At 48.5% G+C, this 14,515-nt stretch overlaps 1 protein-coding gene across 8 annotated transcripts in view; it reads left to right on the plus strand.

The window, feature by feature from the left end:
- trim9 (tripartite motif containing 9) overlaps window positions 1-14,515 on the plus strand; it is a gene marked incomplete at both ends in the record, with an annotated part of 103,092 nt that overhangs the window by 68,672 nt on the left and 19,905 nt on the right. For all 8 annotated transcript variants that reach the window (XM_084310575.1, XM_084310574.1, XM_084310577.1 and 5 more), the window contains 2 exons: window positions 10,824-10,934; window positions 11,850-12,003. In XM_084310575.1, the coding sequence (XP_084166701.1) occupies window positions 10,824-10,934; window positions 11,850-12,003 (265 nt within the window). The remainder of the gene's footprint in view (window positions 1-10,823; window positions 10,935-11,849; window positions 12,004-14,515) is intronic.

Raw genomic sequence — 14,515 nt, forward strand, 5'->3', positions numbered from 1 at the left:
TCTCATCTCTCTCTCTCTCTCTCTTCTCTCTCTCTCTCTCTCTCTCTCTCTCTCTCTCTCTCTCTCTCTCTCTCTCTCTCTCTCTCTCTCTCTCTCTCTCTCTCTCATCTCTCTCTCTCTCTCTCTCTCTGTTTGCCTGCTCAGCTAGCACTGTGGGTCTGAGCAGGTTTGTGCTCGTTCTCTCTTCCTCACTCCCTTTCCTGTCTCTCACTCTCTCTTCCTGCACACACACACACACACACACACACACACACACACACACACACACACACACACACACACACACACACACACACACACACACACACACACACACACACACACACACACACACACACACACACACACACACACACACACACACACACACACACACACACACACACACACACACACACACACACACACACACACACACACACACACACACACAAACACACGGGCTAAACCCTGACTAGTGGAGACGAGGCCACAGCAGTGGAGACGAGGCCACAGCACGGCTAAACCCTGACTAGTGGAGACGAGGCCACAACACGGCTAAACCCTGGCTAGTGGAGACGAGGCCACAGCACGGCTAAACCCTGGCTAGTGGAGACAAGGCCACAGCACGGCTAAACCCTGACTAGTGGAGACAAGGCCACAGCACGGCTAAACCCTGGCTAGTGGAGATGAGGCCACAGTACGGCTAAACCCTGGCTAGTGGAGATGAGGCCACAGTACGGCTAAACCCTGGCTAGTGGAGACAAGGCCACAGCACGGCTAAACCCTGGCTAGTGGAGACGAGGCCACAGTACGGCTAAACCCTGGCTAGTGGAGACAAGGCCACAGCACGGCTAAACCCTGGCTAGTGGAGACGAGGCCACAGCATGGCTAAACCCTGACTAGTGGAGACGAGGCCACAACACGGCTAAACCCTGGCTAGTGGAGACGAGGCCACAGCACGGCTAAACCCTGACTAGTGGAGACGAGGCCACAGCACGGCTAAACCCTGGCTAGTGGAGATGAGGCCACAGTACGGCTAAACCCTGGCTAGTGGAGACAAGGCCACAGCACGGCTAAACCCTGGCTAGTGGAGACGAGGCCACAGCATGGCTAAACCCTGACTAGTGGAGACGAGGCCACAACACGGCTAAACCTGGCTAGTGGAGACGAGGCCACAGCACGGCTAAACCCTGACTAGTGGAGACGAGGCCACAGCACGGCTAAACCCTGGCTAGTGGAGACAAGGCCACAGCACTGCTAAACCCTGACTAGTGGAGACGAGGCCACAGCACGGCTAAACCCTGACTAGTGGAGACAAGGCCACAGCACGGCTAAACCCTGGCTAGTGGAGACGAGGCCACAGCACGGCTAAACCCTGGCTGGTGGAGACGAGGCATATCTCTCTCTCCCTCTCTCTCATCCTCTCTATCTCTCTCTCAATCCATCTCTCACACTCTTTATTGTCCAGCCCTTGGATTCCTGTGGGGGACCGTCCCCGGGTCAAATTGGATTCCCTCCCGCTCCCCCTGTGTTCAATTCAGATGAATGATTCTACCATACGCCCGTAATCAGCCAATTATCTGGCACCGAGTTATTGACGATAGCGCTTTCATATTTTTCTTCTTCCTTTTTTTTTTTTGTTTCTTTCAAGTTGATTCTGAGGCGAGATATGACCGAGGGCGCCGGGAGAAACTGCTTGGTAAGCATATCACTGCCGCCCACAAGGAAGCTCTCTATAGGAGAGAGGAGGAAGGAACGAGGGAGGAACCAGAGGGGAGGGTGGAAAAAATAAAGGATAAATGGCCAGAGTGGAGGGATGCTAGCTGGGGGAGAGAGCGAGAGAGAGAGAGAGAGAGAGAGAGAGAGAGAGAGAGAGAGAGAGAGAGAGAGAGAGAGAGAGAGAGGAGGATAGAGAAAAAGAAAGACAGAGACAGAGAGAGGGGGAGAGACAGAGAGAGAGAGAGAGAGAGAGAGAGAGAGAGAGAGAGAGAGGAGAGAGAGAGAGAGAGAGAGAGAGAGAGGTAAAGATAGAGGGAGAGAGAAGAGAGAGAGTAGATAGAGGAGACAGAGAGAGAGAGAGGAGAGAGAGAGAGAGAGAGAGAGAGAGAGAGAGAGAGAGAGAGAGAGAGATAAAGAGAGGATAGAGAAAAAGAAAGACAGAGACAGAGAGGGGGAGACAGAGAGTAGATAAGAAGACAGAGAGAGAGAAAGAGAGTGAGTAGAGAGAAAGTGTGTGTGTGTGTTGTGTGTATGTGTGTGTGTGTGTGTGTGTGTGTGTGGTGTGTGTGTGTGTGTGTGTGCACATGCATGTGTGCGTGTGTTAGAGAGGGGGGGGCGTGTGTGAGAGAGATATGGCGAGACAGGGAGAGAGAGAGAGAGAGAGAGAGAGAGAGAGAGAGAGAGAGAGAGAGAGACAGAGAGAGAAAACACAGAGAGAAAGAGAGAGATCAAAAGGAGAGATAGTGAACCCTAAACAGGCTGTGGTGGCAGCAGGGGCCCGTCTCCTGGAGGCTGGCCAGGCCACTGCAGGGGTGTGGAGGCCCCCACGCCTGACACAGCAGGGCCGGGGCCCAAACAGACCTGGCAGTGACAGGAGCCAGGCCCCGGTCGAGCCAGAGTCATTAAGAGTCCCGGGGGGGGGGGGGGGGGGGGGGGGGGAAGCAATCCACTGGTCTCTCACTACACAACGGGTCGGAGTCTAAATTGATTAAAGCCTAGGAAAGGGGAGTAATGATTGGAATGCGATTAGCCGTATATGTGTGGATATGCGTGGGATGAGCTGTTGCTGCATTACTTGATGCCGATTGGTGTTCTTCTGACCGAAATCGTTGTAATTGATCCTCGTCTCAGGTGCACCATCTCACAGGCGACATTGGAACTCATGAGGGGGAGCGGAACATTCTAACGATGATGTTACTGTGGTTACTGGTTGTTAAAGGTGTTGTAAGTGGTATTACTTATTTTTCTTCAAATAAGTGTTTACTACACTTGGGAGACCCATGTTACTGATCAAACTAATTACTTTAACATGTGTAGACCACTTGTTATAAAAAAACACATTTAAATCTGAAATGGTTAAATCAGGTATAGATCGATAGCGACACGGACAAAAGATGTAATGGTAGTATACGTTTAGCTGTGTCAGTGTTCAAGTTTCAAGTTTGTTTATTAATTGTCACAATAAAATACACGTACTTTAAGGTGAAATGCATGGTTCTGTATGAGCCCCTGAGAGTGTGCTTCATACAGTAAAAAAGTAAGTAAAAAGTAAGTAAAAAAGTAAGTAAAGAGGAATATACAATATACATATATATACAATATACAATACAATATACAATCTAAAGTACAACCCACTAGGTACAATCTAAGTACAGTGAGTAGACATTTGTAAACAGTGAGGTACACAACAGTGTGTAGAGTGTGTTAGGATTGCAGTAATGTACTTGTATCTCTGTAGACTGTCTGCACGCCTAGAGAGAGAGAGAGAGAGAGAGAGAGAGAGAGAGAGAGAGAGAGAGAGAGAGAGAGAGAGAGAGAGAGAGAGAGAGAGAGAGAAAACCCTCCCATTCAGAGACGACTCATGAAACCCACTGGATTTGCCCACGTGAGCCCTTCTGGTCAGAGCCAAATATTCTCTGTAAATACAGTAGGAAATACGCAATTTACATAATTAGACCTATGTGAAAGGTCTCGTTGCTGGAGAGTAAAATGTGAACGACGTGAAATGTGAAGAATATTTATGATTAAGGCAGAATACAGTCCAATGTCCAAAAACACAAAAACAGGCTCTCGCACAATACTCAGGGTTTGTCTTCCGGTCCAGGGTCAGTACACAAGGGGGTTTCTCAGCCGGTCCAGGGCAGTACACAAGGGGGTTTCTCAGCCGGTCCAGGGTCAGTACACAAGGGGGTTTCTCAGCCAGTCTAGGGTCCAGTACACAATGAACACCTTCTCGCCTCCACCTCTCCTCTCACTACCTCTCACCTCACAAAACTCCGTTAACCAACTCCGTCTCCTTCTCTACGTACTCAGCTCCAACCTCACCTCCTGTCCTCAATACTCGATCTGTCCTAGTGTTTTATGGTATGTGTGTCTGGTGTGTGTGCGTGTGGGATGTGGGTGATCTAATGGTGCACAGGTGTGTTCTATCAGTCCTAATCAGCTACGTAATTGCTTCCACTCCTCCCGTGGCAGTAGTATCGCCCATGTATAAGTGGGTATATAGAACTATAGAAGGATTATATGCATATTCAGATGGATATGCATATATATATATGCCATAATTATAAATATATAAATATATATACATGGTATATGAGGTTGAAGGCTGAGAGAGAGAGGGAGAGATTGTGTGTGATAGAAAGAGAGAGAGAGAGATTGTGTGTGAGAGAGAGAGAGAGAGAGAGAGAGAGAGAGAGAGAGAGAGAGAGAGAGAGAAAGAGAGAGAGAGAGAGAGAGAGAGAGAGAGAGAGTGTATGCTGCTAAATGCCCCTGTCACACATTGATAAAAGGGTAATGAGTACAATGTGATTATGGTCTTTATGCCAGCAGCGCTACACAGTACCAGCACACTCTATGTGGTTCTGACTGCAAGTCATTACTGAATCAGCCTCACGTATCCTGGCGGTTGCTAAGCGGCCGTGGAGAGAGGTCCCCCCCCCCCCTCCCCTCCCCTCCCCTCCCCTCCCCTCCCCTCCCCTCTGCCTCAGAACCGCTAGGATAGAAGCACTGACGCTACTGTCACTGTGACGTCCTGCTCCACATACAAGTTACACCCCTGTCTCTCTAGTGTCTCCCCCTCTCTCTAGTGTCTCTCCCTCTCTCTAGTGTCTCCTCTCTCTAGTGTCTCTCCCTCTCCCTGGTATCTCCCCCTCTCTCTAGTGTCTCTCCCTCTCTCTAGTGTCTCTCCTCTCTCTGGTGTCTCCTCTCTCTAGTGTCTCTCCCTCTCTCTAGTGTCTCCCTCTCCCTGGTATCTCTCCCTCTCTCTAGTGTCTCTCCCTCTCCCTGGTATCTCCCCCTCTCTCTAGTGTCTCTCCCTCTCTCTGGTGTCTCCTCTCTCTAGTGTCTCTCCCTCTCTCTAGTGTCTCCCCCTCTCTCTAGTGTCTCTCCCTCTCTCTAGTAGTCATCACCTCCAGCTGTTATCTAGTAGTCATCACGCCCAGCTGTTATCTAGTAGTCATCACCTCCAGCTGTTATCTAGTAGTCATCACCTCCAGCTGTTGTCTAGTAGTCATCACCTCCAGCTGTTATCTAGTAGTCATCACCCCCAGCTGTTATCTAGTAGTCATCACCCCCAGCTGTTATCTAGTAGTTATCACCCCTGGCTGTTATCTAGTAGTCATCACCCCCGGCTGTTATCTAGTAGTCATCACCCCCGGCTGTTATCTAGTAGTCATCACCCCCGGCTGTTATCTAGTAGTCATCACCTCCAGCTGTTATCTAGTAGTCATCACCTCCAACTGTTATCTAGTAGTCATCACCTCCAGCTATTATCTAGTAGTCATCACCCCCAGCTGTTATCTAGTAGTCATCACCCCGGCTGTTATCTAGTAGTCATCACCCCGGCTGTTATCTAGTAGTCATCACCTCCAGCTGTTATCTAGTAGTCATCACCCCCAGCTGTTATCTAGTAGTCATCACCCCCAGCATCTAGTAGTCATCACCTCCAGCTGTTATCTAGTAGTCATCACCTCCAGCTGTTATCTAGTAGTCATCACCTCCAGCTGTTATCTAGTAGTCATCACCTCCAGCTGTTATCTAGTAGTCATCACCTCCAGCCTGTTATCTAGTAGTCATCACCTCCGACTGTTATCTAGTAGTCATCACCTCCAGCTGTTATCTAGTAGTCATCACCCCCAGCTGTTATCTAGTAGTCATCACCTCCAGCTGTTATCTAGTAGTCATCACCTCCAGCTGTTATCTAGTAGTCATCACCCCCAGCTGTTATCTAGTAGTCATCACCCCCGGCTATTGTCTAGTAGTCATCACCCCCAGCTGTTATCTAGTAGTCATCACCCCCAGCTGTTATCTAGTAGTCATCACCCCCAGCTGTTATCTAGTTATCTAGTAGTCATCACCCCCAGCTGTTATCTAGTAGTCATCACCTCCAGCTGTTATCTAGTAGTCATCACCCCCGGCTGTTGTCTAGTAGTCATCACCCCCAGCTGTTATCTAGTAGTCATCACCTCCAGCTGTTATCTAGTAGTCATCACCCCCAGCTGTTATCTAGTAGTCATCACCCCCAGCTGTTATCTAGTAGTCATAACCCCCGGCTGTTATCTAGTAGTCATCACCCCCAGCTGTTATCTAGTAGTCATCACATCCAGCTGTTATCTAGTAGTCATCACATCCAGCTGTTATCTAGTAGTCATCACCCCCAGTGTTTATCAACATTCCATTCCCCCAGTCGGTCTTTGCTCGTACGTCAGTCTGTTTCCTGTAGTCAGCAGGTGAGCTCGGACAGTTATTCCCAGCCGGCCTGCCTGCCCGCCGCTTCATTAAACGCACCCATTGTTGGGATTCCTCGTCCTCTTCCTCCTGTCTGTCTGCCGCCTGCACTTGGGTCCACATTCCTGCCTGGTCAGTTACCTAGCAACCCTGGGTCCAGCACCTCTGAGTGTTGAGGCTCCTTGGACGGCAGCAGGCCTCACGTAGAGGTGATGGTGGAGAGAGGGGGACGTCTCAGGCCTCTCCTCTCTAGTGTCTCCCCCTCTCTCTAGTGTCTCCCCCTCTCTCTAGGGTCTCTCCCTCTCCCTGGTATCTCCAGCTGAACACAGATATGTGTCTCTGGCTAGTCTGCCCGCGTCCTGCTGCCAGAATGTTATGGGGCTGTGTTAGCCTTCAGTAGGCCTGTGTTCGGTTAACCCTGTCACTACCACACTACAGACGGTTAACCCTGTCACGACCACACTACAGACGGTTAACCCTGTCACGACCACACTACAGACGGTTAACCCTGTCACTACCACACTACAGACGGTTAACCTTCGGTAGTGCGGTAGTGACAGGGTTAACAGTCTGTAGTGTGGTAGTGAAAGGGTTATGGTGAGGATGTTACTGTGAATCCCTATAAAGCGATGATTTGTAACTGTCGTCTACTCTATTCGATATCCCTTTTGAAATTAAATGGACATGATTGGGATGTTGTTTTTTTGCAAGTGTTACAACCCCAGTATGTCTAGGGGAAGGGGTGAATAACATAAAAGATGATTGTGTTGTAATTTGTGATAAATGAACCAAATGATATATAAAGCAATGCCCACAACAGGTTTAGGTGAAAGAAAGTTATATATTGTGCCTTTTATATATACAAACAAAACAGACTAATAGACAATGACAATGGTGGATTTGATACACACAACCAAGGGGAAAAGGGGGGGGGGGGGAGAAGGGAAAAGGAGCTTGAATGATGCCAAAGGAATAAACTAAGTAAAACAAAACACAACTAACTCAGTAAGGAATATCTTGTCTACCTATACACAAACACAAAGGTCAAATAAAACCTACTGCTCACTACCTACACTAACTAACCAAACATATGTCCAAAACATACAATGAGTGGCATCAATCCTGACCTAGTGTCTAGACCAGGGGTAGGCAACCCTAGGCACACGTGCCCGCATAGGCACGCGGGAGCATTTTCATTGGCACAGGGGGCAGCATAAAAAAGAATTATAATTTTTTTTCTTTTTTTTTTCTTCGCTTTGAAATATTATAGTGAAATATTTTGCACTGTTGTCACATTTATCTTGTTGAAATCCTCCCACAGGTTCTTTTTTGTAAGTCGACTGTTTTGCACACCCCTATGACAGCTATACAGCTGTTCCCATGGTGCTCAGCAGTCAGCTGGCCTCCCGCGCCCGCGCGCAGTTCCCAGGTAATCACACAGTGCTGCGGTTGCATTCTGTATGTGCCGTCTTTCATGATGGCAACCCCCGCTAGAAATTTAAAGCAAAGGAAATTCGGGCATTCCAGCCCTCGTGGACAGACGACTACGGGTTTGTGTGTCAGAAGGACCGTGCTGTGTGTACTTTATGTTTAGAAAATGTAGTTTGCAGAACGTCAGGTGTGAAACGCCATTTTGAGACGAAGCATCAAAAAAGTTAAGGCAGAATCGATTAAACGTGCCGTGGCCAGGTATGGAAAGCAAGCCAGCACCCTCAAAGTGTTCACGACTGCTAAAAACCACACAACTGAAGCAAGCTATCGCATTGCTCATTGCATTGCGAAATGTGGAAAGCCATTCACTGATGGCGAGTATATCAAGGAGGCTTTTCTCTGTAGCTCAGATGTTTTGTTTGAAGGCTTGCCAAACAAAGAGACAATCAAATCAAGGATAAAAGATATCCCCATGTCAGCTTGAAGTGTCGAGCGACGCATCAACGAAATGTCAGAAAATATCAGAGAACAGCAAACAGCTGGGTTAAAAGATGCTCCGGTGTGCAGCTTAAAGTGACCAACTACAGCCCCCAGATAACGGAGCTCAGTAAAGCAAAACTGTTTGTCTGCATTGCACCCCCGCCCCAACTCAGATTTAGGGTTGATACAACCATCATAATAATATTGTTAATAATAACAATAACAATAATGATGTAATAATGTAAAAATTATCATTAAAAATACCTGATTATGAGAACACTTTTTTACGATGCATGGAATATTGTTGATATGGCACAGGCACACTAGTTACAACTATATTTCAAACTGGCACTTTATGTCAAAAAGGTTGCTGACCCCTGGTCTAGACAATACTATCACGTGTAGCACCAAATGTGTTGGGCCCCTTACCTGCTCCAATTCCCAACCCACACACACACATACACTTGTACCAAGTTGGCTAATTATATCAGAGTCAAACATTTAACCAACAGCATAGAGACAAAAAGAAGGGGGGGGGAACAGGAAGTGCTACATGGGTTTTAAAACAAGAGGAGGGCTTCCGATTGGTCAACTGGTGATTTGCTTGATGGCTGGGATGACTGGCTGGTTTCCAATTAGTGTCCTGATGAAGGACAGGAACCTGGATCAGAGTATAGCAGGTGGAGAGAGAGAGAGAGAGAGAGAGAGAGAGAGAGAGAGAGAGAGAGAGAGGGCGAGAGAGAGAGAGAGAGAGAGAGAGAAGGAGAGAGAGAGAAAGAGAGAGAGAAGGGGGGGGGGGCACAAAAGTACAAACAACATACAACAGCCACATGCTGGAACGTAACAGAAAGGTTTTCTTTTTCTTTTCAGAATTCTATCTTGGAATCCTAAACCTCCATAGGTTTCAATCACCAATAGCCGTTGTTCAGTTCTCAGATGACGGGACACCTGAGGGGGGGATTATTAATGTAGGCCACTCGTCTCACTAATAACTCTAATCCCATCAAAACGACGCCGCGCGCGACGGCGGCGATGACTCAAGGGGACGTGCGAAAACAAAATATCACTTTCGCTTTTTTCCAAACGTCAATCACACCCATCTGGCGCTGTGTCCTCTTCTTTGCCTCCTCCTCCTCCTCCTCCTCCTCCTCCTCCTCCTCCTCCTCCTCCTCCTCCTCCTCCTCCTCCTCCTCCTCCTCCTCCTCCTCCTCCTCCTCCTCCTCCTCCTCCTCCTCCTCCTCCTCCTCCTCCTCCTCCTCCTCCTCCTCCTCCTCCTCCTCCTCCACAATCTGTCTGTTTCTCAGGAGTCCAGAAGCCACTGTGTCAGCTATAGGACTCATGGTTAATCTCATTACAGGTGTTTCTGCTGACCCTGTCATTCATCTTCCCTCTGTCTAGAAACAGGCTTATCAAAGCTACATTCCCTCTCTCTCTCCATCCCCCTCTCATCACTTTGATCACTCTCTTTCCCCTCGATCTCTGTCTCTCTCTCCTTCCATTCCCCTCTTTTCTATCTATCTCTCTCTCTCGCTCTTTTTCGCTCTTTTCTGCCCTTTCCTCTCCACCTCTCCCGTCTTACTCCTCTCTCCCTCTCTCTTTCCCTCTCTCTCTCTCTCTTGCCCAATTTCCCCCTTCTCTTCTCACTCTATCACCCTACTTCTCTCTCTCTCTCTTTCTCTCTTGCCCAATTTCTCTTCTCAACCCTACTTCTCTCTCTCTATCACCCCACTTCTCTCTCTCTCTCTATCACCCTACTTCTCTCTCTCTCTCACTCTCACATTACTTGTCTCTCCCTTCCTCCCTATTTCCTTTCTTCCCCGTTCTCTCTTCCTCCCCTCTCACCTTCATCCTCCTCTTGGCTCTCTCTTCCTACATCCCTCCTTCACTGGGACCATAGGATCCACAGGTGGCCGCACTAACCAGCTGAGCTAAAGGGTCAGACCCGTTAGCAGGTGCCGGTTGAATGCGACCGACTCGTTAGTCGCTTACAGTCGTCGTCCCCCCCCCCCCCCCCGAGAAGTGAGGTCCTCGCATGTTCTTTCGTCCACACCCGCACTTTCCCAGGGTTAAGGCACTGAGATCCCACCCCCCCATTGCTACGTGAACCTGGATACAGATTCTCGGGGCAGTGAGATCCCACCGCTGAGTGGATTTGAACCTGGGACCATAGGATCCACAGGCGGCCGCACTAACCAACTAAACCAAAAACCTGTTCCCCGTTCCTCCTTCTAGTCTTGCGATGCCGGACCCAAGGCGTTGACACTTGCATTAGAAGCCCTGGTGGAGGTTACTCTCTTTTTAACCCTCTCTCCTCTCTCTCTCTCTCTCTCCCTCCTCTCTCTCTCTCTCTCCCTCCTCTCTCTCTCTCTCCCTCCTCTCTCTCTTCTCTCTCTCTCCTCTCCCTCCTCTCTCTCTCTCTCTCTCCTCTCTCTCTCTCCTCTCTCTCTCCCCCCCCTCTCCCCCCCCCCCCCCCCCCCCCCCAGGTGGTGCGTGACCAGATCTCCCACTGCACGGTGAAGCTGCGACAGACCACGGGGCTGATGGAATACTGTCTGGAGGTCATCAAGGAGAACGACCCCAGTGGCTTCCTGCAGGTCAGAGGTCAAACTCAAATACATGCTATTATGTTTCCAAAACAAGTAATAATAATAATAATAATTTCAAACCTTTATTTCAACGTGTGAGACAGTGAGCTTACCCTCATTTTCAGCGACGATGAGATTACAAAACCAGACATCGTTTATCAGCAATTTCATACACATAGGCACAATAAATAAGAATAAACCATAAGGAATCAGCTACGACAGGTCGACACACAGTAGTCAGAGATCACTCGGTGTGTGTTTGTGTACCTTGTTTATTTGAAGAATCTGGAGAATTTCAAGACGGAATCGGGACACAATGATTAAAGTTGGGGTTAGGTTTAAGGTTAAGGTTAGGGTTAGGGTTAGGGTTAAGGTTAATTCCAGCATGCTCTCGGAAGCAACAGTTGTGATTGGAGGATTAAGAAAAGAGGGCGGGGCTTGAGATAGGTACATTTGACGATGCCGCTGACCCCATCCTGGTCTTATGATTACTTTTACCAACCCATTTCCAGTTCCGCGTTGCGTTCTGCGATCTGATTGGCCACTGACGTTTCTGGTCATGTGACATCTGCGCCAATCGTGTGACGCCTGTTTCTATCACCGGTTAAGCTTAGGCGACTCTTTCGAAGTTGGTTAAGGTTAGAGTTTGTCTTAGAGCAGGGCGATAGAACACCAGCCCTGATTCCAAACTCTAACCTTAACCAACTTCGAAAGAGTCGCCTAAGCTTAACCAGTGATAGAAACAGGCGTCACACGATTGGCGCAGATGTCACATGACCAGAAACGTCAGTGGCCAATCAGATCGCAGAGCGCGAACGCGGAACTGGAAATGGGTTGGTAAAAGTATAGACGCATCCTGGTCTTATGATTCTGGAGACTGAACCGGAACGAGAATCAGTAACCATCAAATGTGTTGTCTTCCAGATCTCTGACGCCTTGATCCGGAGGGTCCACATGACGGAGAGCCAGTGGGGGAAGGGCACCCTGACGCCAAGGATGACCAGTGACTTCGACCTGACGCTGGACAGCGGACCCCTCCTACAGACCATACACCAGCTGGACTTTGTGCAGATGAAAGGTATACAGGAGGAACAATCTTTTCATCTATAGACCGCCGCAACACTTCCGGTATTCTGAAATCATGGGAGAGAGAGAGAGCGGGGGGGAGAAAATGAATGAATGTGGATGAGAGCCTTGACATTAAGTGGTTGTAGCTCCGGCTGTGGGGGGTGCGGGAGACACGATCCAATATTAGGGATGCTCGATATTGGCTTTTTTACCGATACCGATATACCGATATTGTCCAACTCTTAATTTCCGATACCGATATCAACCGATATCAACTGATACCGATATATGCAGGGTTTCCCCCCCCAAAAAACTGAATAATTTCAGGTAATTAACATTACATATCTCTTGTTGTGTAATTAACACAACATTATGCATACTTTGACAATAAATAAAATAATAATTTGTTCTTACTTGCTTGCCTGGGTAAATAAAGGTTAAATAAATGTATAATTTTTTTTAAACCGATACCGATATTTTCCAATATCACATTTTTATGCCAATATCGGCCGATAATATCGGACATCCCTATCCAATATACATTTATACGCCTGAGTCTCCTGAACGCGGAGAGATCAATCCCAAGTCGATCGGCTTTGCTACGCCGAGCTATAGTCACTTTTTCCGCACCTACTCCCGAACTCTGCATGCGCAGATTGCCCACGGAGTCTGGGTTAATCAATCTGCGCACGCGTAGTTCGGGAGTAGGTTCATTCATTTTCTCCCCCCGCTCTCTCCTCCATGAGCTCAATGTAACGCGGAAGTGCAGTGGTCTATCACATTTGCATTTTATTTCACTTTTATCTAAATAGTCACTTTTATGCAAAGCGCTTTACAATTTTTTGTTCCTCACATTCACCCGTTCATTCACACACTCACACACCGACGGCAAAGGCAACCATGCAAGGTGCTGACCTGCTCATCGGGAGCAGTTAGGGGTTAAAGGAACACGCCAACATTTTGGGAAATTAGCTTACCGTCTTCTCCAGAGAGAGACAAGAAGATAGATACCAGTTTCCTCTCTGTGTGTTCAGTAGAAAGCTATCTGGCTGCACGTTAGCCTAGCTTAGCACAATGAATGGAAGGGGACAGTGCCGGTTAGCCTTCGGGAGAGGTGTTAGTTGGACAATGCCTAGGCTACCCGGCGGCGTGGCTCAGGGGTAGAGCGGGGCGTCCAATGATCGAAGGGTTGGTGGTTCGAATCCCGCTCAAGCCCATGTCCATCCCATTGCCGTTGTGTCCTTGGGCAAGACACTTAACCTACTTGCCTCGTATGAATGTGAATGAATGTTGGTGGTGGTCGGAGGGGCCGTAGGCGTTGATTATTCGCCACGCTTCCGTGAGTCTGCCTCAGGGCAGCTCTGGCTGCAATTGTAGCTTACCACCACCGGTATGACTGTGTATGAACGAATAATGGACTCTGTGAAGCGCTCTGAGTCAGAGCAACAGTCAGTCAGAGAAGAGCGCTATATAAATCCAATCCATTATTATTATTTATTGTCTCTCTCTGGAGGAGACTGTAAGCTAATTTCCCAAAAATGTCGGCATGTTCCTTTTAAAGTGTCTTGCTCAAGGACACTTCGACACACACTGCCCGGGAGGAGCGGGAATCGAACCGGGGGAACCTTCCGATTGCCTACCACCTCCTGAGCTCTACCTCCTGGCCCACTGCCCCCCCTCCACTAAAGGGTTAATGCGTGTAGTGACGCATTACGCAGTGTTCATTCGAAATATAATAAAATTTTGTTAGTTTTCCACCAAGTACAATTTTGCATATACTGTACCAGGGATACATTTGTCCTCTGCACTTGGGTAACCATGGTGACTATTCAGGAGCAGTGGGAGTGCCACGCTAGAGGCCGGTCCCATGGGACCAACTCCGGCTCTAATGCCGGTGCCTCGGTCAAGGGCGTATGTTGTGATGATGTTCAGTGGAGGATGTATGCAAACAGTTTGTACAAATTGCTATGATTAGGGCTGTTGTGGATGGTTGGTGGGGGGGGCGGCGGCTTCGAGAGAAGGTTAGAGTGACTCAGCTGGATGATTAAGCTATAGCTGCAGCTATGGGCTGAAAGGAACTCTGCCTGTGGAAGAATCCTGCCGTGTCCAGTGGGAGTGTGTGTGTGTGTGTGTGTGTGTGTGTGTGTGTGTGTGTGTGTGTGTGTGTGTGTGTGTGTGTGTGTGTGTGTGTGTGTGTGTGTGTGTGTGTGTGTGTGTGTGTGTGTGTGTGTGTGTGTGTGTGTGTGTGTGTGTGTGTGTGTGTGTGTGTGTGTGTGTGTGTGTGTGTGTGTGTGTGTGTGTGTGTGTGTGTGTGTGTGTGTGTGTGTGTGTGTGTGTGCGTGCGTGCGTGCGCGTGTGTGTGTGCGTGTGTGCGTGCATCTATTATTGTGTTCATGTTTGTATGTGCATGTGCATTTTACTGCATAGTCCAGAGGGATGTTTGTGTGTTTGTGTGTGTGTGTGTGTGTGTGTGACGTGTGTGCATGCACCCATGATTGTGTCCTTGCTTGTATGTGTGTGCA

Source organism: Notolepis coatsorum (genome assembly GCF_963971535.1).
Source record: "Notolepis coatsorum genome assembly, chromosome: 3".
Lineage (NCBI taxonomy): Eukaryota > Metazoa > Chordata > Actinopteri > Aulopiformes > Paralepididae > Notolepis > Notolepis coatsorum.